Source organism: Aspergillus eucalypticola (assembly GCF_003184535.1).
Source record: "Aspergillus eucalypticola CBS 122712 chromosome Unknown BO83scaffold_17, whole genome shotgun sequence".
Classification (NCBI taxonomy): Eukaryota; Fungi; Ascomycota; class Eurotiomycetes; order Eurotiales; family Aspergillaceae; genus Aspergillus; species Aspergillus eucalypticola.
Window position 1 is genome coordinate 492,841 of NW_020290291.1, and position 27,557 is coordinate 520,397.

A 27,557-nucleotide genomic window follows, 5' to 3' on the forward strand; every position below is an offset into this window, starting at 1 on the left:
TGCCATGTCTTGCTCTGGTTTTAGGGTAAACTCCAGCTGACTGTATAGATACGTTGCCACTGTGGACGGAATCTTCGAATACCAGGTCAATGTAACAGACAGGAAGACCTTCCCTGTCATCACCTATCGTTAGTTAGCGAGTAATATTCATTAGCCCTGTCATGGGTAAGTCTGGAATAGTTGCTGAGCACGACTTTCGCCTCAAGGGTGAGCGGCTCATCCAACACCCCCATACTCTTATTTTTACTAAATCCTATTTGACTTGTCTGATATTCTTTCATTTTGCGCGGGGATATGAAAGGGCGCAGGGTGTGACGGATAATTGGCATTCAGCATACGAGATTGGACGACTGGAGATAGAACACCATCTTTTGATGTTTTGAGGGGGAATCGGGCCTGTCCACGACGACGGACGCCTGCTTGTTCCCTGGCATCCCCTTTCCAGCACGGGTATTTGCGCGTTTGTTTCGGGAGCATTCCGATTGTAACACTGGGTTCAAATCATCGTTTCGCATTTGCTTTTGGCGTTCTGGTGACTGTACATGATGGATCACTCATTGTACAAGGACCACACTACCTTGTATTGTTAGTAGTAGGGCACATGAACAAGAATAAAAAAGTTGTGATATCCTGTGCCGACTGGGCTTTAGGTGCCTTCCCATTCACCACTCTGGGGGAAGCAGAATTTGTGCAAGACCACAACCCCCTGGAGGAAAATCTGTGGGGAAGAAGCTGATCGTTGAGATTTTCCGATTCCCCTCTGTTTTTCTCCCGAATGGCTTTAGTTCATCCGGATGTGAATTAACATTATTCATCCCACCGGTGGACGGAAGCTGCAGTCCCCACACGACGTCAGAGCCAGAGCTGGTTGGTTCTGGCGCCAGCGAACTTCCCGCCGCCAAACACATCGAATAACCACCGGTGCTAGCTAGCTATTCTTTCCATCTCGAAGCTACTACTGACATAGGGTCCATTGTCAATTTACTACCCTGTGAATGCTGGATTCTGCCAGCAGGCTTTGCATAGGTCTTATTAACCTTGGCTTACCGCTTTGATAAGATCTTCCTCCCGTCACGCTACCTTGCGGGGCTCTCTGTTAGATCTCTGCTCAGACGTGGACGTGTCGTGCGATGCTGAAGTAGATCGCGTACCTTCAGAGCTTTCCTTACACCTTTGACTAGAAGTTATAGAAAATGGCGGAGACTCTGACATCGGCACTGGCGGAATTAAGCCTAAACTCGCAAAACCTTAGCGCATCGGCTTTTGACGCAAGGCTGGCCGAAGAGGAGGATGGTGTCTACAACGACTTCAAACCTCGTCAAAAGGCTCGGCCGGATGCTGCTGATCTCAAGCAGGAGCTAGAGCAGGAGTTTCTAACCCCTTCATCCACGTTTAGTCCTGAATGGCTGAACCGCTTACAAAGGTTCGATATCCGACATTCGCTGACATACCCATCTGTTTTGTATACTGACATCGTACAGGAAGTGGGATGTCCCGACGGATTACACTGATCTGTTCGAAGTCGCTGGTACACAGACACGCACTATCGTCCGATTTGATCGGGATGGCCTGGAAGGCCGCGTTACGGGCTACCACGAGGTAACCGTTCCCGCCACTAGTGCAAATGCCAAAAATTCAACGTCACTTCTTCGCCGGCCAGCCGGTCGTGCGGACTTTGTAAGAGGCGCGGCTGGCTTCTTCCCGTTCGCTCCAGGTGGGCTGGACGGTGTCGAGGCAATCGCTGAAATGGAATCTGAAGCTCAGACGCCGGAGCACTCCAGAGCCAGCGGCAAGCAATCAGGCCTCGATCGGATCATCAACTTTGGTGCTGAAGGTGGCCTGTTGGAGATCGCTCCTGGTTTCTCTCGGGGATTGAAGTTCGAGGTAGCAAAGACTAAAGAGGCCGCGGAAGGAGACGAGGAAGTGGAGCACGCTCTTCAGCAGGAAGAGGCCGATCTGCATGTTGAGCAAGAGGAGACAGCGTCAGATGCCGGAGGCGTCAAGATTGATGATGAGGCGGAGCTCAGCGATGAGGAAGATATTGACTCTTTGCTGCCTGTCGAGTTCCCAGCGCTGGAACCCCACGCGCCGCTGCTCGCAGGCATGCAGCAACGGAAAGCCGGTAAGGAATGGGCTCATGTCGTCGATGTCAACAAAGAAATCCCGAACTTCCGCGATCTGGTTCCCGACATGGCTCGGGAGTGGCCGTTCGAATTGGATACTTTCCAGAAGGAGGCTGTCTATCATCTTGAATGTGGCGACTCCGTGTTCGTTGCTGCCCATACGTCAGCCGGTAAAACTGTCGTCGCCGAATATGCCATCTCTCTTGCCGCGAAGCATATGACGAAGGCTATTTATACATCACCCATCAAGGCGTTGAGTAACCAGAAGTTCAGAGACTTTAGAACAGAGTTCGATGATGTTGGTATTTTGACCGGTGATGTTCAGATTAATCCGGAAGCAAGCTGCCTTATCATGACTACTGAAATCTTACGAAGCATGCTATACAGAGGCGCTGACCTGATCAGAGACGTGGAGTTCGTGATTTTCGATGAAGTGCATTATGTTAACGATCTCGAAAGAGGTGTTGTTTGGGAAGAAGTCATCATTATGCTTCCCGAACATGTTACTCTGATTCTCTTGTCTGCCACCGTTCCTAACACTTATGAGTTTGCATCCTGGGTTGGCCGCACGAAGAAGAAGGATATCTACGTTATTTCAACTGCGAAAAGACCTGTTCCCCTCGAGCATTATCTCTGGGCCGGCAAAGGGAAGTACAAGATTGTGGATTCCAACAAGCGGTTCCTTGAGAACGGCTGGAAAGAAGCCGACGAGATCATCTCCGGAAGAGACAAAGTCAAGGCCCAGAAAGCGGCCGAGGCTCAAGCTCAATCCCAAGCGAGTAGAGGAGGAGCTCCTCAAGGACGAGGACGCGGACAAGCCGGTGGAAGAGGCGGTGCTCGGGGCAATGGCCAGCGTGGAGGAGCTCCTCGTGGCCGGGGACAGCCTGCAAATAGAGGCACTGGAAACATTGCCCGTACAGGAAGAGGTGGTGGACGGACCACAGCCGCGCAGGACAAGACCGTTTGGGTGCAGCTTGTTGGGCACCTTCGCAAAGAGAATCTGCTGCCTGGTTGTATCTTCGTCTTTTCCAAAAAGCGCTGTGAACAGAATGCCGACTCACTGTCCAACCAAGACTTTTCCACTGCTTCCGAGAAGAGTCTGATTCATATGTTCATTGAAAAGTCTCTCACAAGACTTAAGCCAGAGGACCGTACTCTCCCACAGATCCTTCGCCTTCGCGAATTGTTGAGTCGAGGAATTGCTGTTCACCATGGTGGTCTTCTACCGATCATGAAAGAAATTGTCGAGATTCTATTCGCTAAGTCATTGGTCAAGGTTCTCTTCGCTACAGAGACATTTGCCATGGGGCTCAACCTGCCAACGCGAACAGTTGTATTTTCCGGATTCCGCAAGCATGATGGCAAAGGCTTCCGAGACTTGCTACCCGGAGAGTACACTCAGATGGCTGGACGTGCTGGGCGTAGAGGTCTTGACAATGTGGGATACGTCATTATCGTCAATGCGGGGCGAGATGAAGCTCCTCCGGCCGGCGCTTTGAGAAGGATGATTCTTGGTGATCCGACTAAACTGCGGTCTCAATTCAGGCTTACATACAACATGATCTTGAACCTCTTGCGCGTGGAGGCCCTGAAGATTGAAGAAATGATCAAGAGAAGTTTTAGTGAGAATGCCACTCAGGCACTGCTCCCAGAGCACGAGAAGCAGGTGCAGCTTTCGGAGGCCAGCTTGGCGAAAATCAAGCGAGAGCCTTGTGACATATGTGATATTGACCTTGCGGCCTGCCATGCTGCCTCTATTGAATATGAGAAGCTTACAAGTGAGCTCCACGTGGGCCTGCTTTCCTCCCCCGTTGGGAAACGCCTCTTTGTGCCAAAGCGATTGATTGTGTACAGAAAGGTAGACATGCCCCATTAACGATGATCGAGGAGCCCAGCTAACTGTCCTACAGGAGGGTTTCCGAACCGCAGGTGTCATTGTTCGTGAGGGTGTTAGCGGCGGTCAGACACCTAGTATTCAAGTTCTTGAGATAGGAAGGCTCGGACACAAGCGCCATCCCAGCGATATTCTTCCCTTCCTCCCAAAGTTTAGACACTTGTTGCAGACTTTGCCCACCCGCGCCGCCGATATGGCGTTGAAAGCGTACAAGGTGCCCCTGTTGGACCTTGAGTGCGTCACAAATACGATAGTTAAGCTTGGCGGTCCTACATGGTACCTTAACATCAAGAAGGGTGAGTTTTGCGGACGCTTTGTGGCGGTCAGTGTTACTAACGTCGTGGACAGAGGCAAGCAAATTCGCAGACAAGGAGCTCACCAAGCATTGCGCTTCGTGGACCAGTTCAGTCTGGGATGAAATAAACTGGGCCCGAATCAAGGAATTACAGGTCAGAGATATTTTAGAAAAGCGGCAAAAGCAGGCCTCCATTGCGCAAGGGTGCAAATGCTTGCAGTGTCCCAGCTTCTTGAAACATGTAAGTGACTTTTTGTCCCAAAACATGCTCGACCGTAATGCTTACACGCGGCAGTTCGAAATGCAACACGATGAATGGCAGGTTAAAGAGAATATCACTCAGTTGAAACAGCTCATGTCCGACCAGAACCTTGCTCTGCTGCCTGATTATGAGCAGCGTATCCAGGTGCTGAAGGAGTTGGGCTTCGTGGACGAGCAGTCTCGCGTGCAGCTGAAAGGAAAGGTGGCATGTGAGGTAAGTTCTCCAGTTCTCTTCCTCGTTCAATTCAAACGCTAATCACCGAACAGATTCACTCCGCTGATGAGCTTGTTCTGACTGAGTTAATCCTCGAGAACGTTCTGGCTGAATATGAACCCGAGGAGATTGTTGCCTTGTTATCTGCATTCGTTTTCCAAGAAAAGACAGAGAACGTTCCCACGTTAACTCCTCGCCTTGAGAAGGGCAAGGAAGCCATTGTGAGGATCTCCGACCGCGTGAATGATTTCCAGATTCAGCACCAGGTGATCCAAACCAGCGAAGACAGCAACGATTTCGCTAGTCAGCCACGGTTTGGTCTGGCCGAGGTTGTCTACGAATGGGCGAAGGGAATGTCGTTCAACCGTATCACCGACCTTACTGATGTGATGGAAGGCACCATTGTACGGACCATTACGCGTTTAGACGAAACATGTCGGGAGGTGAAGAATGCGGCGAAGTTGGTGGGTGATCCGACGTTGTATACGAAGATGCAACAGGCACAGGAGCAGATCAAGAGAGATGTGATCTTTGCGGCCTCTTTGTACATGTAAAGCTACTACGGAGTACTAGTAGTGGGAAGCAGGGCAACTGGTCAGTGCTGGAGGGATGGCTGATGTTTGGGGGAAGGAGAGGGGAAACCACGTGGGGAATTACTCTTTCCTTATTTTCCCACTAGATACTATAACTTTTTTTTTTCTTTGCCTTTTGTTATTGTTGTTTCCAGTGCGTTTCATTAGTTCCCCTTCTCCTTGCCTGAGGCGGCCGCTAGAAGCACACATATAAAGGAACCGAACCCCAGACTCGAATCAATAAATAGACCCTTTTTTGTAAGAATAAGAATTTAAAAATCGCTCCAAGCTTGGACCAGGAAAAATTCCGGCCTTAGATTGCCCCCAATCCCGAGGCCTCAGGCTCAGAAGAAAAGCAAAATTCTGTTACCGCGCGTGGCGGCGAGGCCTCTGATTAGCTGCCATAGGCGCGGGGCGGGCACGCTTATTTGAAAAACCACGAGAGAAAACCAAACCCAACAAACCCAAAGGGCACTTTTGCTGTCTCTCTGCACATTATTTGACTATCAATCCCTCCTTCTCCTCCTTCCCCCCCGCCTACTTTATCGCCCTCATCTCGCCCCCTCCTCCTCCCCTCATACCTCCCGGCTCACACACCGCGTAACGGGGTCTTTTACTTTATTCTTCCAGCTTGATTTTCTATTACCGGGGGCCCTTGCTGGTGCGAGATGGATGTTGCCGCTTTACGAGACCGCATACAGTCTACCCTCGACCCCAATGCGGACATTCGACGCCAAGCTGAATTGGATTTGAAATATGTATGTGTGGGAATAGAGGCTTAGATCTGCTGAGTGTGGCATCATACTTATTTCATATTTCTCTCTAGGCCGAGACGCAACCTGGATTCATAAATGCGCTCTTGGATATTTTGCAGGGGGAACAAAACAATGCCGTCCAACTGTCGGGTAGGTTTTTTTTTTTTGTGGTGACCGTCCGGGCGATCACCCACCGCCCTTTTTTTTATTATCCAACATCCTCATACAACAAAAAAAGAGTTATTGATCTAACGTAACGATGATTTTCTCTAGCCGGTGTTTACCTGAAGAACCGCATCAACCGTGGTTGGTCCCCTGTCGAAGAAAGTCCGCTGCGCACACCGATTCCCGAGGAGGAGAAACCGGGGTTCCGTGAGAGGCTGATTCCTGCCCTGGCATCCACGCCGCCGAACGTTCGAGCTCAACTGGTTCCTCTTCTTCAGAAAATCCTTCAGCATGATTTCCCCGAGCAGTGGCCCGGTTTCCTGGACATCACTCTCCAGTTGCTGGGCATGAACGATGCCAACTCCGTCTACGCTGGTTTGCAGTGCCTGCTGGCCATCTGCCGTGTATACCGATTTAAGGCCGGAGAGAAGAGGGAGGAATTCGATAAGATCGTCGAGCATTCGTTCCCTCAGCTGTTGAGCATCGGACTGAAGCTTGTCGATGAAGAGAGTCTGGAGGCGGCGGAAATGCTCCGCATCGTGGTCAAGTCCTACAAGCATGCTATCTACGTGGGTGAACCAAGAAGAGATGAAAGATCTCCAATCTGGGTGGCTTAATGAGACTAATGCGATGGTGGTATAGTTCGAACTCTCGCCGCACCTTCAAACACAACAAGCGACGGTGGATTGGTGCACGCTCTTCCTGCGTATCATCGCTAAGGAGCCTCCTGCCAGCGCCATGAACGAGTCGAAGGAGGAGAGAGAGCTCAACCACTGGTGGAAGTGCAAGAAGTGGTCGTATGCTAACCTGAACCGTCTCTTCATCAGGTATGTAGATTGCGCGCAGTGTATGCGTGGGGCATTCGTCTAATCACACTTCGCAGGTACGGAAACCCTACGACGATGAGCAAGTCGAGCACTCCCGACTACACCCAGTACGGCAAGGCTTTCATCACTACTTTCGCCCCCGAAATTCTCAAGGGATACCTGCAGGAAATCGACAAGTGGGTTTCCAAGGGACAGTGGCTCAGCAACCCCGCGCTTGCTTACACTATGATCTTCCTCGAGGAGTGTGTCAAGCCGAAGGCTATGTGGGAGCACCTGAAGCCTCACATGGACAACTTGATCGCTCACTTCATCTTCCCCATCCTGTGCCAGTCCGATGAGGACATTGAATTGTTCGAGACCGATCCCTCCGAGTACCTTCACCGCAAGTTGAACTTCTACGAGGAAGTTTCGGCCCCCGACGTTGCCGCTACCAACTTCCTGGTGGCCCTCACCAAGAACCGCAAGAAGCAAACCTTCTCCATCCTTACGTTCGTCAACAGTGTCGTGAGCAAGTACGAGTCTGCTCCCGATGACCAGAAGCTGCCCAGAGAGAAGGAGGGTGCTCTGCGCATGATTGGTTCTCTGGCTTCTGTCATCCTTGGCAAGAAGAGCCCCATTGCGGACCAGGTGGAATATTTCTTCGTCCGCCATGTTTTCCCCGAGTTCCGCAGTCCCCACGGTTTCCTCAGGGCTCGTGCCTGTGACACTCTGGAGAAGTTCGAAGCTCTGGACTTCCAGGATCCCAACAATCTGATGATCATCTACCGTAACATCCTTGAGTCTATGACTGACTCTGAACTGCCCGTCAGAGTCGAGGCCGCGCTCGCTCTGCAGCCCCTTATTCGTCACGATATCATCAGGACTTCCATGCAGCAGAACATTCCCCAGATCATGCAGCAGCTGCTCAAGCTCGCGAACGAGGTTGATGTTGATGCTCTGGCCAATGTGATGGAGGACTTTGTCGAGGTCTTCTCCGCCGAACTCACTCCCTTCGCTGTGGCACTCAGCGAGCAGCTTCGTGACACCTACATGCGTATCGTCGGCGAGCTCTTGGAGCGCAATGCGGCCAAGGGTGACGAGGATGCGTACGGCGATTTCTTGGATGACAAGAGCATCACCGCTCTGGGTGTCTTGCAAACGATCGGAACCCTGATCCTGACCCTGGAGAGCACACCCGACGTCCTTCTCCACCTTGAGACGATCCTCATGCCTGTTATCAGCATTACTCTTGAGAACAAGCTCTATGACCTTTACAATGAGGTCTTTGAGATCATTGACAGCTGCACTTTCGCTTCCAAGTCCATCTCTCCCACTATGTGGCAGGCCTTTGAGCTCATCCACAAGACCTTCAAGGCTGGCGCTGAGCTGTACCTGGAAGACATGCTTCCCGCCCTGGACAACTATGTTGCCTACGGCTCGCAAACGATGGTCCAGACTCCTGCTTACCTTGCCGCTGTTGTCAGCATGGTTGAGGACATCTTCCAAGATGAGAAGGTTGGCGGTGTCGATCGGATTTGCGGCTGCAAGCTCGCAGAGACATTGATGCTGAACCTCCGCGGTGGTATCGATCAATACATCCCCGTGTTCATTGAGCTGGCTATGCGCGTCATCGACGCCGGCGAGGCCCGGACGAAGTCGTACCGCATCCACTTGATGGAGATGGTCATCAATGCCATCTACTACAACCCCGTTCTCAGTCTTCAGGTTCTGGAAGCCAAGGGCTGGACGAACAAGTTCTTCAGCACTTGGTTCTCCAACATCGACAACTTCCGCAGAGTCCACGACAAGAAGCTGTCGATTGCCGCAATCAGCTCTCTGCTGACCTTGAATGCCAATGATGTCCCGGCTAGCGTGCAGCAAGGCTGGCCCAGATTGCTCCAGGGAGTGACCAGGCTCTTCCAGACCCTGCCGGCGGCCATCAAGCGTATGTTTTCTGAGCCTAACTATGTCAATATGTGTACTAATTTTGTTATAGATCGTGAGGATGCCACCAAGGAGTCGGACTTCACCTTCGATGAGGAAGAGGACGAAGGTGATGAGGAGAACGACTGGGATGGCGAGGTTGAGTGGACTGAGCAGGATGAGGCTGAGGCTCTCTTGGAGGGCGATGTCCCCGATGACAGTGCCGCTTACCTTGATTTCCTTAACAAGGAGGTGAGTTATATTGAATCGGGATTCGGTTGATCACCATTGACACATTATATAGGCCCAGAAGTTCGGCTCTTTTGCCGATGAAGACGAGGATGACCTTGATGAGGAGAGCCTGCTGGAGACCCCTCTGGACAAGGTTGAGCCTTATGGCATGTTCAAGCACGTTCTTATGAGTACGTCCATGTTCGACTGTTTGGAGTGTACGGCCACTGACAATGAAACAGGTCTCCAACAAGAACAGCCCCAGCTCTACGAAAACCTTGCGAAGATCCTGAGCCAAGAGGAACAGCAAGTTCTCCAGTCCGTGTTCCACGAGGCTGAAGCGAAGGCTTTGGCGGCGGCCAACGCCGAGGCGGCTGGTGTCCAGACCAATGGGAACTAGAAGCGCTACGATGAACCCGGAGGGCTGACGAAACGAGCCAGTCGGTCTCTTCGAGGCAACGAAGATCGCAACGAAATTCAAAAAAGAAGAAAAAGAAAAATGCCATCCCAGGTTGGATGTCTGTTTTGGCAGGCTTGTAAATCTTCACATCTGTCGTGGCGACGGCTAGTGTTGTCGAGCGGCCTGCTGGATACGTTATAACGCCATCTATGCCTTTTCTTATTTTCTTTTCCTTTGTCATTTAGAACAATTTCTTTTTTCTGTCTCCTGTTCCGTTGACGTTTTTACTAACCCTCTGGTGATGTCCCCGGTTATTTTCCCAAAAGTTCCTTTTACCCCCCCAATGTTCGAGTGCAGTGGTGCTGCAAATCCGAAGAGAATCGATTCCCCCCAATTAATCCTGTCAATTGACTTATGGTTATGATGTTGGACAACGTGAAGGCTATATTTATGCATTCTCCCAACCTGCAGCTGAGTATGAATGATCAGTGCTCTTTGTATGGTGGCCGATGGGCAGCGCGTGCTTTTTTGCAGTAATCGGAGTCCGTGCCTTGTGAGGCATCTAGAAATGTGTAAATACTGTGATACTCCTGTGAATGATTGCCATTTGGCTTAGCATGAAGCAAGTTGCTCTTTCAAAACCTGCGATATAAAGCTACTGGCCTTTCAAATTCTTGGCCATGAAACTACCCGCCAGACAGATGTTAGAAGTCTATCTCTACTACATAGTGGCCCAAGGGGGTTCAGCTGTCAGGCTTTTACAAACGGTGCCATACATGTATTGAATTTTCTTGAAAGCGGTGAACTGTTGTCTTTATTTATTGGTTAATTCCAAGCATAGTTAGATCTTATCACATTATAGTTCCAAAACAGTCATGATGATCTCGCCAGCACTATATCCTCCTACTGACATAGCTACATAACATTAATGCATTCAAACCATGATAGCTTGATATTAAGAGACCTGTTGTTTTTGATAACTATTAACTAATAAAAACTAGGCATGTTACTAGCTCTACTGGTATGAGCCTCACAGACTTACGTAGAATAGTCACTAGCAGTAAATATATACATCCAGGGTCTTCATTAATATATATATTTGTTCATCCTACTTACCAACACAGCAATATTTCGGTATGACTACAGTACGTAGATCTCGCAGTCCAACCATACATCACAACTTTCTCTTTTGTAAGGCAAAGCCAGAATCATCAAACAAAAATACTCTCCCACAGGGCCTTATGCCGATTAACCATCACAGAAATCCACCATATTATTTCCAGGGCCCCTGGATGCCATTACATAATCATCTTCATCACGTGAACCACAATCAAGGAAATGACATCATCGCCTCCAAGACCGATCATCTTCATCGATTGATCATTGCTTGAAGCTGCCATTCAATATACAATAGAATAGCATTCTAGCTGTCCTAATACTCAGATTAGATAAACAGAGACATTTAACACTAAGTCTTATCAATAATAGACATACTATGTACAAACCCCCCCCCCCCCCCCCCACACGATGAAACAAAAATATCTACGTAACCACCATTTCTACAAAGCCATCGATCCCATCACCCATTTTACACGTCATGATGATGTTTCCCAGAACCACTTCCATCCACTTTATCCACCACCCCCCCAATGCAAATTACCTTGACTGGCCTGGGTTTATATCATAGCTGACTGAAGTTGGAAAATCTGGACCCTGAGTGAATTGATATTTAAACCCTTTTTCTCTCGTTCCAATTCTTTCCCATATCTATCTATCTACTTACCTACATACATACATACAAACTTCCTATCTACTTGAAACTCATACCTCCTACAACATACTGTAAGTCCCCCTCCTCCCCCTCTCTTTCCACTCCCCATAATAATATTCAAAACCCTAACAACTCACTCCAGTCTTCCCAACAACCAATCGACCAAATAACGAAAGGGAATAGAAGAAAAGAAAAAAAAAAAAAAATGTCCGCCCCCAACCCCGGCCGCCAATCCCCCTCTCCCGAGCGCCAATCCGGCGCCCAGCAACAGGACCCTCCCTCGCAGGGCAAAGCCCAGCCTCAATATGCGCCGCCCGAACACGAAGTCCAAGATCAGGCAGCCCAGACGGCTGGTTTGTCGAGTAACCCCAAGCATCCGTTGGAGGATATAGAGAGTGCGAAGTTTTCGAAGGGGGGTGTTGCCTAACCCTTTTTTTTCTTTTTCTTTCATGTTTTAGGGATGATGGGGGTTAAAGAATCCGGAAGTGAAATGTATTTATGATATGGTTATGATATGATATTATTTTTTATGATCTATTTTCTTTTTATGGGGTTCGATAGTGTAGTGTATTGTAGTGTTACTGTAGTGTATGTAGTACGGTATAGTATTGGGATGAGTGAAATGAGTTATTTTTTGAGGTTGTGTTGTTGGGTTTACTAAAGAGGAATATGGAAGAGGGGAGAGGGGGATGGCATCAAATTGGATGGTATTGGTATTGAGGTATCGCTTGTTCCAGACAGCTAGCTATCGCAAAAAGAAGATGTTTGTCACTGAAGCATTACATGAACTGAATAAAGGTCAAGTCATTATGGCATACAGACAGAAACCACACCCTCGTTGCTCATTACCCCTAATCCTGTTTTCTTCGGGATTTCCAATTGACATTTGGTTTGCTTACGCCTGCTCAGCAGGAGCAGCAGTACCCGCCGGCTGAGTAGCAGGTGCCGTACTAGGGACAGGAGCCTCACCACCCTCAGTGGTGGTCTTGCCGCTCTTCAAGTCCGCAAGTCTGCGAGCCTCATTGTGGATATCCTGCACCTGCTTGTTGGTCTGGGAGTAAAAGTCCCGCAACTTCCTGCCAGAGGGAGTGTCGAGGGCCTTCTCGAAGTAGTGGTTCAGATTACGCCAGCCAGTGGTCGCCTTGTCGCTGAGCTTGTAGTTCTCGTCCAGACCACGAGCACGGTCCGTGGCGTGGTACTTCTGGTCGAAGGTGGACAGAGCGCTGGTAAAGCGCGACGAGAACCCGTGCTTGTTGTCCAGGGCGATGGCCTTCTGGATGGCAGTGTCGCTGAGGGTGTAGCCGTGGGCCAGGTACTCAGCTACAATACGAGAACGGGGCTTGTCCTCCTGCTCGAGGTCGTGGTTGTGCTCGTCCTTGGCCTGTCCGGCGCTGGCGGCCTGGTCGCCGGCGATGTCGTCAAGGGTCTGAGCTGCCTTGACGTGCACAAGGGAGGAACCAAGCTGGGTGTTGTCGAGAAGGAGAGCGGTCTTAGCAGCACTATTGCAGGGGATATTTGGTTAGCTTTGATACTCTGGGAGGAGGGAGAGGCAGTTGATGGTGTCATTTGGCGACAATGACGGACGGGTAAGGTGCGGGGTAACTTACGCTTCCTTTTCGAAAGTGACGGTGGCCGACTTTTGGGCTTCAGCTTCGCCTGAAACGGGGGTAACGGAAATGTGGGTAATCTTTCCGCTGTAAGGTTGTCAGCTGTGCAGTTCATGCAAGGGGTGAGTTTGAAATGCCTGCATTGCATACCAGAAGCTAAAGAAGTCCTGGACCTCCTTGTCGGTGGTTGCGGACGCAATGCCCTCGACGTGGACAGTGGAGCGTTCAGACATGATGTGTGAGGTGAGTTTTGGAAAAAGGTAGAGAGAGATAGATAGATGTAGGTAGTATACTATTGAGAGAGTAGAATTTTAGATCTGAAGAGAAAAGAGAGAAAGGAGGAAGAAGAGGAGAGCTGTTATTTAAAGAAGACTGGACTGGACAATGTTTCGTGTTTAGGGGGCGGGCCTGGAGGCGCCACAGATGACGTCGCGAGGGGCAGCCAGTCTCGCGCACAGCCACAGTGGGCCACGGCCGCGTTGGCCATTCAAAGACAACATGTGAAAGTGGGAGGGAGAAGTGCAGAGTTGAAACTGAAACATTCTTAGTGTTACCATCTTGGACTATGATCTATCTAGATGGTACCAGTGTCTTCTCCCTATAGGTCCGCCCTGGCAGGCAGTAGCATTTTCCCCAGAGGCCCAAAGCGTCTAATAGCAGAAGCAAAAGCAAAGCCGGAAAAAGAAAACCGAGATGTGCGCCCGAACAACCTAGCAGTAAAATAATAAATCTGACCCAAAAAATAGCAAAGCAAAGCGAATAAAATAACGGCTGAAAGATCCTGCTTTCCGTAATTCATCCATAGCACCCAACCTATAGCCAAAGAAGCTTTTAGACATCTCCATCTCATTCCTTAGTCTCCGTACCGGATGGCTCTTTTGAGTCTGGGGTAGGTGTAGATGGGGAGTTGTCGTCTCTCAGATGAGAAGGAGTCGACTCCTGTAATTGAATCTTTGAGATGACAGACTCAAGGTCTCGCACACGTCGGCGTAGCATCTCGTTCTCGCGTTTGAGCGAATCGACTTCTCCGCGCTGCTGCAGAACCTCTTCATGGCGGCTTGTAAAATTAATACTGGGCGTCTTCTGCTGGGACAGCGAGCTGCGGTGCGGATAGCTGCCCGCAAGATGGGCTGGGTGGTCAGTCGGTTGTGTCTGATGATGAGATCCTGGCGTTGATGGCAACGCCCCTTCCGATTGTCGATGAGAGGTGAGCGATGATTCCCTGCTTCGGCCCGGTCGCGAGGGATCAGGACGGGTCGAAGGAAGATATGTCTCTCGCGCAGGAGCAATGCCGGAAACACTTCCCGCTCGCGAGCCTTGCACCGCTGGGATGTAGGAGGAGCTCAAGCTGGAGGATGAGCGGTGTCTTCGCGATGATGTGGGATGCGCAGTGCTGATCATGTATGGCGATGCATGGAGCCCATCTACCGAGTCGTTAAGGGTGGTGGATGTCGAGGAGGCTGTCGATGCGACCGAGTTCGTTTGTTGACGAAGGAGGGAAAGCTCTCGCGACAAGCGATTTACCTAGAGTAGGATAGAGTAAGCATAGACTCAATCAAGGAAGGATTTAACGTGTCGTACCATTGCCTCCTGCTCTTGCTCGAGCATTGAATGGATATCGGAAGGAGTGAGCGGTTTGGGATGACGAAGTGGACCTTGAGCTAGTCAGTTCAGTTTCTCTCCAGCTTTCTTTGTCTGCATGGTCATTGGCTTACCCGACGTAGACATGTTGTTTGTCTGGTCGCTGACGGTTGGGATTGCAGCTGTATGAGTGCTCGGTAGAGATGCAGCGACTGAAGGAGCCATGACTTGCGACGAGCGACGTGAGGATAATGTCGACGCGGTGGTCGGTTGCATTGTTGTGGCAGCCCGAGGTCGTAATCTGGGAGAAGAAAGAGAACCGGGGTTTAGTCCGGACGCCATGTAAACTAATCTTTGAAGGAAGATGCAGGACGACCAAGGGTTTTGACTGGTGGGATGGACGAAGTAGTCCCTGAACTGATAGGTATAATCCGGCGGAGACAGTCGTCTTTCAGGTTCGTTTCGTTAGTTTGTCGGTGGGGAGGGAGTATGGATGCTGGGGGAAGACCGGAGGACACCAAGAAGCAGCAGCAGCACTACCACTCACTCTTAACTTCTTACTACCGACAGACTAATATTAATTTTTGGCAGACCACCGATGAAGCACAGGCTGCAGCTCCCCCCCTTGATTGGACTGACTGGAATTTTAAAGCATACCAACCACTGAGCCACCACTGAATTGTGCGCGAATTCTCCAGCTGAATGGAGCCGACATGCATGGAACCTATCATCCATCCTTTGTCAGTTCCTAGCTTTGCTAGTTGCTTTTGCTTCACGCTCGGCCGGATGGACCTGGGGCCGCTCCCCGGGAGTCCAGAGCTTAATTATCTGTCCGAGGGAGCTTTAGCCAGTCTTTTGATTCTGAATGCACAGAACAGGGGTGATCCGGCTGGAAGATTGAAGTTTATATTTGGATCGGAAATCCCGCCAATAGTCTAAGGGAGGCGATGTTGGCGCAACAATCTTGGTCGTTGTCCCACATCCACCGTTTCCCCGATTCTCTCATCATGGCACAGCAGGTCGTAATCTGAATTCATCTGACCGCATAATTATGTGCACACTAACGCTGTCTGTCTGCTATTTTCTTTTCCCGCTCTACCGCGCTATCCTACTCTAGTCAGCTCAGTCGAGATTGGCTCGGCATTCTTCCTCACATGCATGAGTTTCTACCTACTATGTACTAACTCGTCTATACATAGAGCTAAGGCGGAGTCCCCATCCTGAGGCTAGAGTGAGGCCCACTCTAAGGCATCGCTTGAGCTGCTCTGTCAGATTTCTCTCAATGCAGAATCATCAATGCGATGGATTCTTCTTTGCTAGTATTTATAGGCACGCGATTCTTAAGGTCTACTGACTGTATTAGTGCGCACTCATCAATATAATCCACTAAGCCCAGCCTGGGTTATGCAGAATTGCCAATCGTGGGCATGCACATCATACATGCCTGCCAAACGGTGCGCATATGATATACTCATGTGTACTGCGTACAGAGCATGTCTAATCACCAGTATGGAGGTAATGCCCATAAAGTCGACATCATCGTACTTGGTCGAGATCATATGCTGGAGTAATGTAATTGTTTCAAGTGGGACTCTTCCCCCATGCGTGCCCGGCCAATGCGCCAAAAGCGGCACCGCGTCGGGCCGAATCAACACTGTAAGGCGGGTGCTCCAGTATCCGCGTCTCTGCAAAGACTAGCGCATCCTACAAACACCGCGCCTACTAACACTCTGGTCTCATGTTCCTGTTCAATGACATGAGTCACGCGACACCCACCCATATCACCTCAATTGCCAGATCTATGAGGCTTACGTCAGGTACTGTCAAGGTGTTCTCTGGATCTGATAGGCCTTGATTATCTGCCTTGATTCTCGGAGAATTGACCCTGAGCCTCTGAAAATACCAGTGTCAACCCGGTGTCTTATTAAGAATTTTTCACGAAGTAGTCATTGACTTGAAGCAGATCCCGCCAGAGTTGACAGGGCCGCGAAAACAATACCAGAAAGCGCTGCGAGCGAATGTGTGCCTGCGAGGAAAAACACCAGTTGGTTGTGGAGAACGCCACTATAAAAATGAGAAGAGCAAACTAAAAGTGGTAGGATTATCGGTGGATTCGCTGTTGGGATTACAACTATATCCTCGGACTCCGCAATCGTCGGCAGGATGCAAAGTCTAGACAATATTTTTCAACAGGAAACGGTACGGAATGCACGGCAGCTGGTGGAAGACGTATATTATATACTCAACCAAGACCTGGAGGATGCTTCATATAACCGGGAAGATGAATGAGAGAGAACGACATCTGGGCGTCCAAGGCACGATAATCCGAGTCACGGACCTAATTTTGGCGGATCCAACTGCCAGCCAAGGGTCCATGTGTTGAATTACATGGTCAAGTGGCTGATGGGAGTTGATCGACTATGTAACCCCAACTACGTAGCTTGGAAGCGAGGACGTACATACTTAGCAACAGGTTGAGACTAACATACATAGGCTAAATTAATGTTGACACTACTGAATAGAGTTGAGTTGGAAGGCTCAGATGCCGATGACTCACGGCATAAGTGCTCCTTTTATCAAGGAACCATAGACGAACAGTGGAAAGCGTTTGGATGGGCAGGAGGTGTATTCCGGCGCGTGGAGACCCTCCGAAAGCCGGTGTTGGCCTGGTGAAATGGGATTGGCGCAGTAGCGAGCATTGCAGGCTGGGCGGACACTAGATAGGCATGGATCTGCTTGACGAACCATTTAAAATTTCCTGGAAAATGAACAACGATGAACAGACGACGGAGTCATGATCTGCCTAGGAGAGCACTGGTGGTCCGTTCCCTGGCAGGGAGTTGTGAGTCAGACAAGCTTTGGCAGGGGGTTGTCTAATAGCAATTGAATAATGATTATCCTATAATAACGCTTTACAGCTGGGATCGCAGCCCCTGGACAGCTGAGAAAAGACTGGGACGGGCTATCAAGTCAGTAAATTAGTGATCGGTATTGCTAACCGCCGGCTCCATTTCTGCCACTACTGCCGCTAGTCACCACTTAGTCACCACTTAGACTTGGCCCCGAACCTGTTAGCCTGCAGTTCCCCATGCCCTCACATTGGCTGGTAGCCTAGGCGGTGAGTGATCGGGCCGGTCTTTTGGGGGAATTCTGGAGTCCCAGCGATCCAGAGGGCCAACTGAAAGGGGAAAAGAGGGAAAAAAGGGCTCCGCACACCGGAGCTCTTATCGGCCCTCCCAAGGTTGGGGAATCTTTTTTTTTCAATGCAAAGTCGGAAGTCCCATTGAAACTCCTGGTCGGTCGGCAGCCCGCGCTCCATTTTGGCTGGTTCTTGGTCTCCAAAAAAAAAAGGGCCGCATTGACTCATCGCCGTTTCCCGCACCTTTTCTTTACTTCTTCGTTTCCCGTCCCCTCTCCATCTTCTTTAGCCATTTCTTCCTTCACTCTAATCCTCTCCCAGAATCCAAAAAAAAGGTCCGCCTGGCCAATTCATCTCCCTTTAAGTCCTCCCCTTTGGTCGTGGGCGTGTGGCATAAAGTGGAATACACCAGGAACTCAATTGCTTGGCCTTTGCAGGGAAATTAGAAAATTCCCACAGAGCCGGACCAAAAGCGGAGTCTCCAGATTATCCTCTCCGGAACTCTGCCAGGCCATAAAGTAGAGAGTGTGCGTCCTCTCAATTGACTCATCTCTTTTATTTTCCCACCTCTCTCTCTTCCCTGTCCTTTCAGCTACCAGCGCAGAGCGCAATGGTTCTCGCTACTCGTTGCGGGCAGGCTACGTCCGCCCTCCTGCGTCAGCGCTGTCTGGCGGAGTCTCGTCGCTCCGCCCTCGCTTTGCGCCCCTTCTCCTCCCAGACCACCGCTCACTCGACGGCTTCGAGTCTCAGATTGGCCAAGGCCCCTTCTCCATGGCGACCGCAGCAGCTGCGCTCTTTCTCTAGCGCCCTTCGTCGCTTGGCTTCCGAGACCTCCAACGCTCCCTCCGCTGACAGCTACCTCGCCAGTGGACTCGTCAAGCCTGGCAGCAAGTTGGTCGATGTCAAGAAGGTCCTCGTTATCGGTAGTGGTGGCCTGAGCATTGGTCAGGCCGGAGAGTTCGACTATTCCGGTAAGTTGGACGAGTCGCTGAACCTTGGCTTTCCCATCATGATTTCTCTGCTCCTTTCCCTGGTGTTTCGCGATCAATTGAGCGATGACTATATGGGGTAAAGAAAGGAATTTGATCTAATTAATTGGTCAAGGTAATTTGGTGAGACAGTTGCTAACTCTAATTTTCTTCGATAGGTTCTCAGGCTCTCAAGGCCCTTAAGGAGGCCGGTGTCCAGTCCGTCCTGATCAACCCCAACATTGCGACGATTCAGACCGATCACAAGCTCGCGGATGAAGTGTACTACCTCCCCGTTACCCCCGAGTATGTCACCTATGTCATTGAGCGGGAGAGACCCGATGGTATCTTCCTCTCTTTCGGTGGTCAGACCGCCCTGAACTTGGGTGTGCAGATGAACCGCATGGGTATCTTCGAGCGCTACGGTGTTCGCGTTCTGGGAACCAGCATCAAGACCCTGGAGACCAGTGAGGACCGTGATCTTTTCTCCAAGGCCCTGAACGAGATCAACATCCCCATCGCCGAATCCATTGCGGTCAGCACCGTCGACGAGGCCCTGAAGGCTGCTGAGACTGTTGGATACCCCATCATCGTCCGTTCTGCCTACGCTCTGGGTGGTCTGGGTTCCGGTTTCGCTGCCAACCCCGAGGAGCTGAAGAACTTGTCCTCTCGCTCCCTGACTCTTTCTCCTCAGATTCTGGTCGAGAAGTCTCTCCGTGGCTGGAAGGAAGTCGAGTATGAGGTTGTCCGCGATGCTGACAACAACTGCATCACTGTTTGCAACATGGAGAACTTCGACCCCCTTGGTATCCACACCGGTGACAGTATCGTCGTTGCTCCCAGTCAGACCCTGTCTGATGAGGAGTACCACATGCTCCGTACCGCTGCTATCAAGATTGTCCGTCACCTGGGTGTCGTTGGTGAATGTAACGTTCAGTACGCTCTGCAGCCCGATGGCCTTGACTACCGTGTCATTGAGGTCAACGCTCGTCTTTCTCGTTCCTCGGCTCTGGCCTCCAAGGCCACCGGTTACCCCCTGGCTTACACTGCTGCGAAGATCGGTCTGGGACACACCCTCCCCGAGCTTCCCAACGCGGTTACCAAGACCACTACTGCCAACTTCGAGCCCAGTCTGGACTACATCGTCACCAAGATCCCCCGGTGGGATCTGAGCAAGTTCCAGCATGTCAACCGCGACATTGGCAGTGCCATGAAGTCCGTCGGTGAAGTCATGGCTATCGGTCGTACCTTCGAGGAGTCTTTCCAGAAGGCTATCCGCCAGGTTGACCCCCGCTTCGTTGGCTTCCAAGGTGACCACTTCGAGAACCTCGACGAAGTCCTGAAGAACCCCACCGACCGCCGCTGGTTGGCTGTTGGCCAGGCTATGCTTCACGAGAACTACTCCGTTGACAAGGTTCACGAGCTGACCAAGATCGACAAGTGGTTCCTGTACAAGCTCCAGAACATCGTTGACTGCCACCACGAGCTCAAGGACATCGGCAGCCTCTTCGGCCTCCAGAAGGAGATCCTGCTGAAGGCCAAGAAGCTTGGTTTCTCTGACAAGCAGATCTCCCAGCTCGTTGGCGCCTCTGAGGACGACGTTCGCGCCCGCCGCAAGTCCTTCGGTATCAGGCCCTGGGTTAAGAAGATCGACACCCTCGCCGCCGAATTCCCTGCCGACACCAACTACCTTTACACCACCTACAACGCTACCTCCCACGATGTCAGCTTCGATGACCACGGTGTCATCATTCTGGGAAGCGGTGTCTACCGTATTGGAAGCTCCGTTGAGTTTGACTGGTGTGCTGTCAACGCCACTCTTTCTCTGCGCGGCATGGGCAAGAAGACTGTCATGATCAACTACAACCCCGAGACCTACTCCACTGACTTCGATACCGCTGACAAGCTCTACTTCGAAGAACTCAGCTACGAGCGTGTCATGGATATCTACGAGCTCGAGAGCGCCAGCGGTGTTGTCGTCTCTGTCGGTGGTCAGCTTCCTCAGAACATTGCTCTCCGCCTCCAGGAGACTGGTGGTGCTCACGTTCTCGGAACTGACCCCAAGGACATTGACCGTGCTGAGGACCGTCACAAGTTCTCTCAGATTCTGGACAGCATTGGTGTTGACCAGCCCGCCTGGAAGGAGCTTACCTCCGTCGCCGAGGCTGAGCGCTTCGCTGAGAGTGTTGGCTACCCTGTCCTGGTTCGTCCCAGTTACGTCCTGTCTGGTGCTGCCATGAACGTCATCTACAGCGTCGATGAGCTCAAGGAGAAGCTCCTCAACGCTAGCGCCGTCTCCCCCGACCACCCCGTTGTCATCACCAAGTTCATCGAGGGTGCCCAGGAGATCGACGTTGACGCTGTCGCTTCCAACGGCAAGCTTCTGCTCCACGCCGTCAGTGAGCACGTTGAGCCTGCTGGTGTTCACTCCGGTGATGCCACCCTCGTCCTCCCCCCCGCCAACCTGGAGGAGTCTGTCATGAGCCGCGTTAAGGACATTGCCGAGAAGGTCGCCAAGGCCTGGAACATCACCGGTCCCTTCAACATGCAGATCATCAAGGCTGATCTGGAGGGTGCTGAGCCTGAGCTGAAGGTCATTGAGTGCAACCTTCGTGCCTCCCGCTCTTTCCCCTTCGTCAGCAAGGTCCTGGGTACCAACTTCATCGATGTTGCTACCAAGGCTCTGGTTGGCCGTGACGTCCCTGAGCCCGTTGACCTCATGAAGGTCAAGCGCGACTACCTCGCTACCAAGGTTCCCCAGTTCAGCTGGACCCGTCTTGCTGGTGCCGATCCTTTCCTCGGTGTCGAGATGGCCAGTACTGGTGAGATTGCTTGCTTCGGTAAGGATGTCGTTGAGGCCTACTGGGCTTCCCTGCAGGCTACCATGAACTTCCGTTGCCCTGAGGCTGGTGAGGGTATCCTGCTCGGCGGTGATATCACCAACCCTGCCCTGGCCCAGATCGTCGAGTACCTTAAGCCCCTCGACTTCCAGTTCTTCGCTGCTAGCCCCGTTGTCAAGGAGCACCTTGAGGCTGCTACCAAGGTTCCCGTGCAGGTCATTGAGTTCCCCAAGCAGGACAAGCGTGCTCTGCGTGAAGTCTTCCAGAAGTACAACATCCGTGGTACTTTCAACCTTGCCAAGACCCGTGGCAAGTCCCTCCTCGATGAGGACTATGTCATGAGACGTAACGCCGTTGACTTCGGCGTTCCTCTCTTCATGGAGACCAAGGTATGCAACCCGTTCCTCTTCCTCTCCACTTGTTTTGATGCTAACTGTCCTTTCTAGACTGCCCTCCTCTTCGCCCAGGCCATGAGCGAGAAGCTGCCCCGTCCCGATGGCATTCCTTCCGAGGTCCGCACCTGGTCCGACTTCACCGGCGGCAAGCTGCTGTAAACGCAAGTTTACCCACCAAAAGGACGAAAAGTTTGATTTCATAGATATAATCACGGTTTTGTGTTCGTTCATCTTTCCAGGAGGCACAGAAAAGCCGCCGTGTTTGGCGTAGCGGTTAAGGCTCCATGTTGATAGATATGTTTACTCCGTCTCTAAAAAAAAGGCGATATGAGGAATACGGTCATGTGCTCTGTGATTATCTTTTTCTGGTTTGTTGGCCTTGTGGATGATTCCTTCTGTTGCCTTCTGCTTCGCAGTCTATAGGTTTGTAGGCCGGCTTTGTGCTTGAGCGAAAGGTCAATTATTCTTGATTCTAGTTATATGTAGTATAGCCTGTCAATTATATCCAATTTCGATTTCTGATATGATCTTGGCCAATGTCGTGCTTCGTAGTTGTAGCAGCTTCATTATGATGTGATTATAATCGATCAACACTATAAGCTATGCTCTTTACCATCATGGTTGAGAGAAGTAATCCACCAAAGTTGGCCTGCGAGGCGGTTGACTCAGCCACACAAGTAGAGGAAACCCGGTCTCTGGCGTCACGGACAACCTTGAGCTTGACACAGTATGCGTAACCTATGTTAGCATCATACTACTTCGATTTCCATCTTATTACGTTTTGAACAGCAACGTACCACAAGTTAATTGTATAGAAGAAACCCTCGAGTAGAAACATTTTTCCATTCCGAGCTCGTCCACGCCAAGCTTAGACGAAAAGGGAAATAATTCTATAACCTCAATGATATACAACCCCAAGGACAACACGAACAAACTATTCTGCCTCCAGCAATCCAACCAATACTCCAGACTAGTACATGGAAACCCACAAAATCCAATGAACACAAAAACCGCACCCCAGCCCGCCCCAGGTGGTCTAGGACGAGGCCTCTTCGCCTCGACAGACATTGCCGTTGGCGAAGACGTGCTACACATCCCCGTTTCATTCGTGGCAGTCCTAGACACAGAACATCTAGGAGAAGTGTGTTCCGGCTGCTTTGGTCAAAGACAGCTCGAAGAGGAAGGGATTGCTCTAAAAGGGTGCAGAGGATGCGGTGTTGTGAAGTACTGTGATAAGGTTAAAACTTGCCCTCTCCACTCTCAGAATACAATCACTAACTCTCCTCGCAGACATGTCAAGCAAAAGACTGGAAACTGGGCCACTCTTTCGAATGTACCATCTATCAGAAACTGAAGCCCCGTGTTCTACCTATCAACGCACGAGCCGTGCTCCGCATGGTCTTGCGTAGTGAGCGCCAAAAGTACTCCGGCGAGGAGCTGGACCAGTTCCTACAGCTTGAGACGCACATTAAGGATATCCGTGACAAAAGTCCCTCTCAATGGGAGCGTATATCCCTTACCTCGAAGGCGATCAAGGCCTACTCTGGTACGGAGATGAGTGAAGAGGTCATATCTGCTATGGGAGCTAAGGTACGTACATACACCACACCCACACACGACGTTATACATATACCCTTCGAAAACAACTCACCTCCTCTTCAGCTCGACCTCAACTCCTTCAATCTCACCAACGCCGTCTACGACCGCCTCGGCGTCTACCTCCACCCATACGCCGCCATCTTCAACCACAGCTGCGACCACAACGCCGCCGTCAGTTTCGACGGTCCCAATCTACACATCAAAGCCATCCGACCCATCCAAAAGGGCGAGCAAATCTTCATCACTTACATAGACGTAACAGACCCCTATCCAATTCGCCAACATAACCTCCAATCTCGATACTACTTTACCTGCCACTGCTCGAAATGTACCTCCGAAGCAGCCTCTCCAACAGCAACGACCCTACACCCTGCACAGCAAGAAGCCTACAACATCATCCAATCTCTATCTACTTTAGAGAACCCCACCAAACACCTCCTTCAAGCCCTCACCACCCTACAAAACGCCACCATCCCTCCAACAACCCAACCCTCCATCTCCCTCCTCGACGAACTCATCACGTCCCTCCTCGCCCAACAGAAATACAAATCTGCCTTCGCTTACGCCGCGGCCCGATACCGTGCCGTCGATCCCGTGGTGTACCCGCTCAAGGGACATCCCATCCGGTTGTTGCATGCGTGGGTGTTGGCTAGGTTGGCGATTCATTTGTCGCAGGGCGTTGAAGTGGAATCTACTACTGCTGCTGCTGCTGTTGCTGGCGAGGAGATTGCGTTGGAGAAGTACGAGCTGAATTTCAATCTGGTTATTTGGTCGGTGTTGGCGGCGTTGGTGGGGATGGAAGAGATCGGGGGAACAGGGCCTGGGTTTTGGAGGTTGGTGAAGAGGGAGTTTCGGGCTGTGAGGGGCGAGTTTGTTGCTGCGGGGTTGGATCCAAGGGGTTCGAGGGAGTTGGAGGGGGAAATTGAGAGGGAGTGGGGGAAGGTGGATAAGGTAGTTAAGGAGTTGGGGTTTAATCTATAGGGAATATGATGGGAAAGGGTGTGTGTGCAAAATAGGAAGGTTCTACATCTAGACGAGAGTGACTTAACGATTGAAAATGATGAAAAGTTGAAACCTTAATAATTTAGACTGACTGCCGAAGACAGCAAAGCCTACTTAGCCTCTGCGCTCGCCCCCTCTCTCCCCCATCTCCAGGGCTTGGATCGTGAGAAAGATTTAGGAAGGATCCGGTTGGGTTTCTTTCTTTGTTTTTTGTATCTTTTTTCGTTCTCATGATTGCCGACAAGACCTTTATATTGAGATGCAAACAGCTGACCCGCACTTGGACATACAAGGTAAGAAGATGAGAACCCAAAGAAATGCCATATGGGTATCCATCCAGTTTTGAATTCTTTTTTTCCTTTATCCGTAGATCCTCCCAGCAACATTCCGTACGCCCGAGTTCCTCCTCCACACGACGAGACACTCCATCCAATAAAGCTTTTCTTCTTTACTTGAGGGGAATGAAACGGGAAGAGTGGGTGGCACCGATACCGGGACGACCGTGCTTGACGGGCTTGCTGTGTGGTTGTTAGACATATCTATTCATATGTATAGTTTGCTTGCGAGTATGCAAGATGAAGAAAATTGTGGGCATGGGTACGTACTAGGAGATAGAGAATTCACCCAGGTAGTGGCCAACCATCTCGGGCTTGACTTCGATCTGGTTGAACTCCTTACCGGAGTAGATACCGATGACGCTGCCGATCATCTCGGGGACAACGATCATGTCACGGAGGTGGGTCTTGACGAGGTCGGGCTTCTCGTTGGGGCGAGCCTCCTGCTTGGCCTTGCGGAGCTTCTTGATGAGACCCATGGGCTTGCGCTTCAGACCGCGGTTGAAGCGACGACGAGCGCGGGCGTGAACGACATCACGGAGCTGTTCGGAGGAGAGGTCGAGGAGCCTGTGCAGATAAACAGGTCAGATTTCCATTCCATATCATTTCCTTTCGGTTCTTTCGATAGTGTGATATATTGCTTCCTTCGGTCGTCGACTCCCACGAGGATATTCCGCAAATATCCATAAATGTCCATATTGCTGAAATCGCTCGTTCGGAGTCGAGGCCGTCGGATCGGAGTGCAGTGTGGGTTTGACAGATATTCATGGTGGAACGTACTGGTCGAGGTCAATTCCGCGGTAGGAGAACTTGCGGAACTGTCTTCTCTTCTTGATCTCTGTATCCCGGATACGTCAGCGCCTTATGTTCCCTTCACTTCATTGTTGCGTGGTTCTCGTAGTTGGTGTGCGGAAAAAGCAAGAATAGAAACGTCGACAGAGAATTCGGTCCGTTGCCCCCCATCCCTTCCTCAAAATTTCCCAAGTGTCGCATCATCGAAATATATCCATATTATATCGCAGGTCCAACCAAATACCGTATCCCACAACGCGAATTCGTCTCTGTTTCCGGGGTCCAGGGTAGGGAAAGGTGATTCAAATGAAAAATTCAAAACGTACCGGCAGCCTCCTCGGCGTTCTATAGACAAGATAACGTTAGTTCAAACTCTTCCTAGTCCTCTCTAACACGGATTCTGATATCGGGAAACTCACGTAGTGCTCGTCAGCCATTTTTGCGGTGTTCCTCTCAAGGTCGCTTTCCGAACGGGTCTCGAAAAGCGAAAGGACGATGGGTTGTCGTGTCGTGTCGCTGATGAACGTACGTCGGGCGTCTCTTGTGCCTCTGCGCTGGGTTGGGAGGTGGGCTGGAGCCTCGTCTAAGCGACCCGTCTAGGGTTGCGACCCTACTACACTAGGCCGCTTTGGGAACCCATCTATAGGGCCGCCGGTCCAGCTGCCCTAAAGATTTGTATGGGGTATGTATGGACTATCAATGGATCAATTATCGATTGGGCTTGGAATCATGGTTCTTTTGGAGCTTATTGGCTTGTTGTAATGATTTCAATGGTCTCTTCCACAAATTTCGACCAGCACTTACCGTTTTTGGTAGTAGTTTTATAGAGCGTATCTAGAAGTTACACAGAGAAACCCGCGCAAAGAATCCCATACTACGTACTTCTTACGAAATGTAATGTCACTCAATCAATCGGGAGGTCAGAGAATCTGTATTGGCTAAAGCTCTTTCCAGCTCACGCATGCATAATTCGTAACTGCATCAGAAAAGCCTGGCAAACACCGGCTTGACTGGACCAATGGGTAATTTTCCTCCCTAGACTGAAAATAACCGCCAGATTTCTGTTCCCCCACGAACTGTTACGATTTTCTCGGTGTTCGGAGTGAAGGCGCTTAGTCGAAGAGACCGAAGCCCATGTCCTCATCGGACTCCTCAGCGGCCTCCTCCTTCTTCTCCTCAGCGGGAGCCTCAGCAGCGGCGCCACCGGCAGCGGGGGCAGCAGCAGCAGCAGCACCGGCACCACCGGAGGGAACGGAAGCAAGCTTCTGGGAACCCTCGGAGATGAGCTGTTGTAGTTGAAAAATCATCGTCAGTATTCCATCTCGTAAATCGCAATTTTTGGTAAAAATTTATATGGGCGTTAACTCACCTCCTGGAGGTCCTTGCCCTCGAGCTCAGCAATGAGCTTCTGGAGGCGCTCCTCCTCAGCGTCGATGCCGACGGCGGAGAGGACGGACTTGATGTCCTCAGCGGAGGGGGTGTTGTTGCCAGCAAGGGCCAACAGAAGGTAGGCAGCGAGGTACTTCATTTTGAATCTGCACAATAACCTGTCAGAACAACTGCGCCGGGAATATCGTGGTCGTACTGTCGAAAAGTCGCAACGAAGCAATCAAGAGGGCAACGTACAGTTGTGGTGGTGAACACGAGAATCAATCGATTTAACCGCAAAGTTGGGCGGAGACTGACACGTCGAGTTCGCTGGGGGTTGAGCGATGTGATGGACGGAAAAAGAGAGAAATGGAATCCGAAGTTGAAAATCAAGAAAAGTGCGATGCGGCTGGTGGGCTGTGGCTAGTGCAGATCGTGCTAGTTCCGGCTAAGCGAGTGGGCGTGGCGCATGCGGTAACTCCCATGCCTTGGGCCCCGGTCACGTGGGGTCGCTGCTTCTA

At 50.9% G+C, this 27,557-nt stretch overlaps 9 protein-coding genes across 9 annotated transcripts; 5 read left to right on the forward strand and 4 right to left on the reverse strand.

Annotated features, from left to right (window-relative positions):
- Nucleotides 1-927: 927 nt before the first annotated feature.
- Nucleotides 928-5,514, forward strand: BO83DRAFT_409283 (SKI complex RNA helicase subunit SKI2). Its single transcript, XM_025534120.1, has 6 exons — nt 928-1,423; nt 1,482-3,981; nt 4,034-4,313; nt 4,366-4,553; nt 4,608-4,787; nt 4,841-5,514. The coding sequence occupies exons 1-6, from the start codon at nt 1,194-1,196 to the stop codon at nt 5,339-5,341; spliced, it is 3,879 nt and encodes a 1,292-aa protein (XP_025386740.1). The 5' UTR covers nt 928-1,193; the 3' UTR covers nt 5,342-5,514.
- Nucleotides 5,515-6,027: 513 nt separating this feature from the next.
- On the forward strand, nt 6,028-9,639 carry BO83DRAFT_428457 (putative nonsense-mediated mRNA decay protein (Nmd5); the record flags this gene model as incomplete). Its single annotated transcript, XM_025535406.1, has 8 exons — nt 6,028-6,117; nt 6,186-6,264; nt 6,388-6,848; nt 6,922-7,106; nt 7,163-9,030; nt 9,082-9,260; nt 9,313-9,430; nt 9,482-9,639. 8 exons carry the CDS (start codon nt 6,028-6,030, stop codon nt 9,637-9,639), a joined length of 3,138 nt encoding a protein of 1,045 aa, XP_025386741.1.
- Nucleotides 9,640-11,615: 1,976 nt separating this feature from the next.
- Nucleotides 11,616-11,912, forward strand: BO83DRAFT_428458 (uncharacterized protein; the record flags this gene model as incomplete). Its single annotated transcript, XM_025535407.1, has 2 exons — nt 11,616-11,805; nt 11,869-11,912. The coding sequence occupies 2 exons, from the start codon at nt 11,616-11,618 to the stop codon at nt 11,910-11,912; spliced, it is 234 nt and encodes a 77-aa protein (XP_025386742.1).
- A 393-nt stretch (nt 11,913-12,305) lies between these two features.
- On the reverse strand, nt 12,306-13,250 carry vip1 (putative actin cytoskeleton protein (VIP1); the record flags this gene model as incomplete). Its single annotated transcript, XM_025535408.1, has 3 exons — nt 12,306-12,909; nt 13,018-13,104; nt 13,168-13,250. The coding sequence occupies 3 exons, from the start codon at nt 13,248-13,250 to the stop codon at nt 12,306-12,308; spliced, it is 774 nt and encodes a 257-aa protein (XP_025386743.1).
- Nucleotides 13,251-13,718: 468 nt separating this feature from the next.
- BO83DRAFT_64029 (uncharacterized protein) lies at nt 13,719-15,120 on the reverse strand. Its single transcript, XM_025537498.1, has 3 exons — nt 14,733-15,120; nt 14,599-14,672; nt 13,719-14,541 (listed from the first exon to the last, which is right to left on the reverse strand). The coding sequence occupies exons 1-3, from the start codon at nt 14,938-14,940 to the stop codon at nt 13,864-13,866; spliced, it is 960 nt and encodes a 319-aa protein (XP_025386744.1). The 5' UTR covers nt 14,941-15,120; the 3' UTR covers nt 13,719-13,863.
- A 2,897-nt stretch (nt 15,121-18,017) lies between these two features.
- BO83DRAFT_340817 (carbamoyl-phosphate synthase (glutamine-hydrolyzing) CPA2) lies at nt 18,018-22,433 on the forward strand. Its single transcript, XM_025528602.1, has 3 exons — nt 18,018-18,708; nt 18,885-21,934; nt 21,992-22,433. Exons 1-3 carry the CDS (start codon nt 18,348-18,350, stop codon nt 22,097-22,099), a joined length of 3,519 nt encoding a protein of 1,172 aa, XP_025386745.1. The 5' UTR covers nt 18,018-18,347; the 3' UTR covers nt 22,100-22,433.
- Nucleotides 22,434-22,937: 504 nt separating this feature from the next.
- Nucleotides 22,938-24,520, forward strand: BO83DRAFT_363764 (S-adenosylmethionine-dependent methyltransferase; the record flags this gene model as incomplete). The annotated part of the gene is made up of 3 exons (XM_025529588.1): nt 22,938-23,177; nt 23,231-23,530; nt 23,603-24,520. 3 exons carry the CDS (start codon nt 22,938-22,940, stop codon nt 24,518-24,520), a joined length of 1,458 nt encoding a protein of 485 aa, XP_025386746.1.
- Nucleotides 24,521-24,660: 140 nt separating this feature from the next.
- BO83DRAFT_379655 (40S ribosomal protein uS19) lies at nt 24,661-26,192 on the reverse strand. Its single transcript, XM_025531557.1, has 5 exons — nt 26,088-26,192; nt 25,995-26,013; nt 25,657-25,714; nt 25,147-25,443; nt 24,661-25,059 (listed from the first exon to the last, which is right to left on the reverse strand). The coding sequence occupies exons 1-5, from the start codon at nt 26,103-26,105 to the stop codon at nt 24,990-24,992; spliced, it is 462 nt and encodes a 153-aa protein (XP_025386747.1). The 5' UTR covers nt 26,106-26,192; the 3' UTR covers nt 24,661-24,989.
- A 388-nt stretch (nt 26,193-26,580) lies between these two features.
- Nucleotides 26,581-27,363, reverse strand: aspf8 (ribosomal protein P2). Its single transcript, XM_025531558.1, has 3 exons — nt 27,295-27,363; nt 27,038-27,203; nt 26,581-26,954 (listed from the first exon to the last, which is right to left on the reverse strand). The coding sequence occupies exons 2-3, from the start codon at nt 27,194-27,196 to the stop codon at nt 26,781-26,783; spliced, it is 333 nt and encodes a 110-aa protein (XP_025386748.1). The 5' UTR covers nt 27,197-27,203; nt 27,295-27,363; the 3' UTR covers nt 26,581-26,780.
- Nucleotides 27,364-27,557: the final 194 nt, after the last annotated feature.

Bases quoted from the DNA above. Each gene is read 5' to 3' on its own strand.
- BO83DRAFT_409283 (XM_025534120.1), top strand. From the start codon at position 1,194: ATGGCGGAGACTCTGACATCGGCACTGGCGGAATTAAGCCTAAACTCG. The intron at 1,424-1,481 runs GTTCGATATCCG...GACATCGTACAG, and splicing joins TGGCTGAACCGCTTACAAAG to GAAGTGGGATGTCCCGACGG. The intron at 4,314-4,365 runs GTGAGTTTTGCG...CGTCGTGGACAG, and splicing joins GTACCTTAACATCAAGAAGG to AGGCAAGCAAATTCGCAGAC.
- BO83DRAFT_64029 (XM_025537498.1), bottom strand. From the start codon at position 14,940: ATGGCGTCCGGACTAAACCCCGGTTCTCTTTCTTCTCCCAGATTACGA. The intron at 14,673-14,732 runs GTAAGCCAATGA...GACTAGCTCAAG, and splicing joins AAACAACATGTCTACGTCGG to GTCCACTTCGTCATCCCAAA. The intron at 14,542-14,598 runs GTACGACACGTT...ATCCTACTCTAG, and splicing joins AGCAAGAGCAGGAGGCAATG to GTAAATCGCTTGTCGCGAGA.
- BO83DRAFT_340817 (XM_025528602.1), top strand. From the start codon at position 18,348: ATGGTTCTCGCTACTCGTTGCGGGCAGGCTACGTCCGCCCTCCTGCGT. The intron at 18,709-18,884 runs GTAAGTTGGACG...TTTCTTCGATAG, and splicing joins CGGAGAGTTCGACTATTCCG to GTTCTCAGGCTCTCAAGGCC. The intron at 21,935-21,991 runs GTATGCAACCCG...TGTCCTTTCTAG, and splicing joins CTCTCTTCATGGAGACCAAG to ACTGCCCTCCTCTTCGCCCA.
- BO83DRAFT_379655 (XM_025531557.1), bottom strand. The intron at 25,444-25,656 runs GTACGTTCCACC...TTATCTGCACAG, and splicing joins CGCGGAATTGACCTCGACCA to GCTCCTCGACCTCTCCTCCG. The intron at 25,060-25,146 runs GTACGTACCCAT...ACAACCACACAG, and splicing joins GGTGAATTCTCTATCTCCTA to CAAGCCCGTCAAGCACGGTC.
- aspf8 (XM_025531558.1), bottom strand. From the start codon at position 27,196: ATGAAGTACCTCGCTGCCTACCTTCTGTTGGCCCTTGCTGGCAACAAC. The intron at 26,955-27,037 runs GTGAGTTAACGC...CAACTACAACAG, and splicing joins AGGGCAAGGACCTCCAGGAG to CTCATCTCCGAGGGTTCCCA.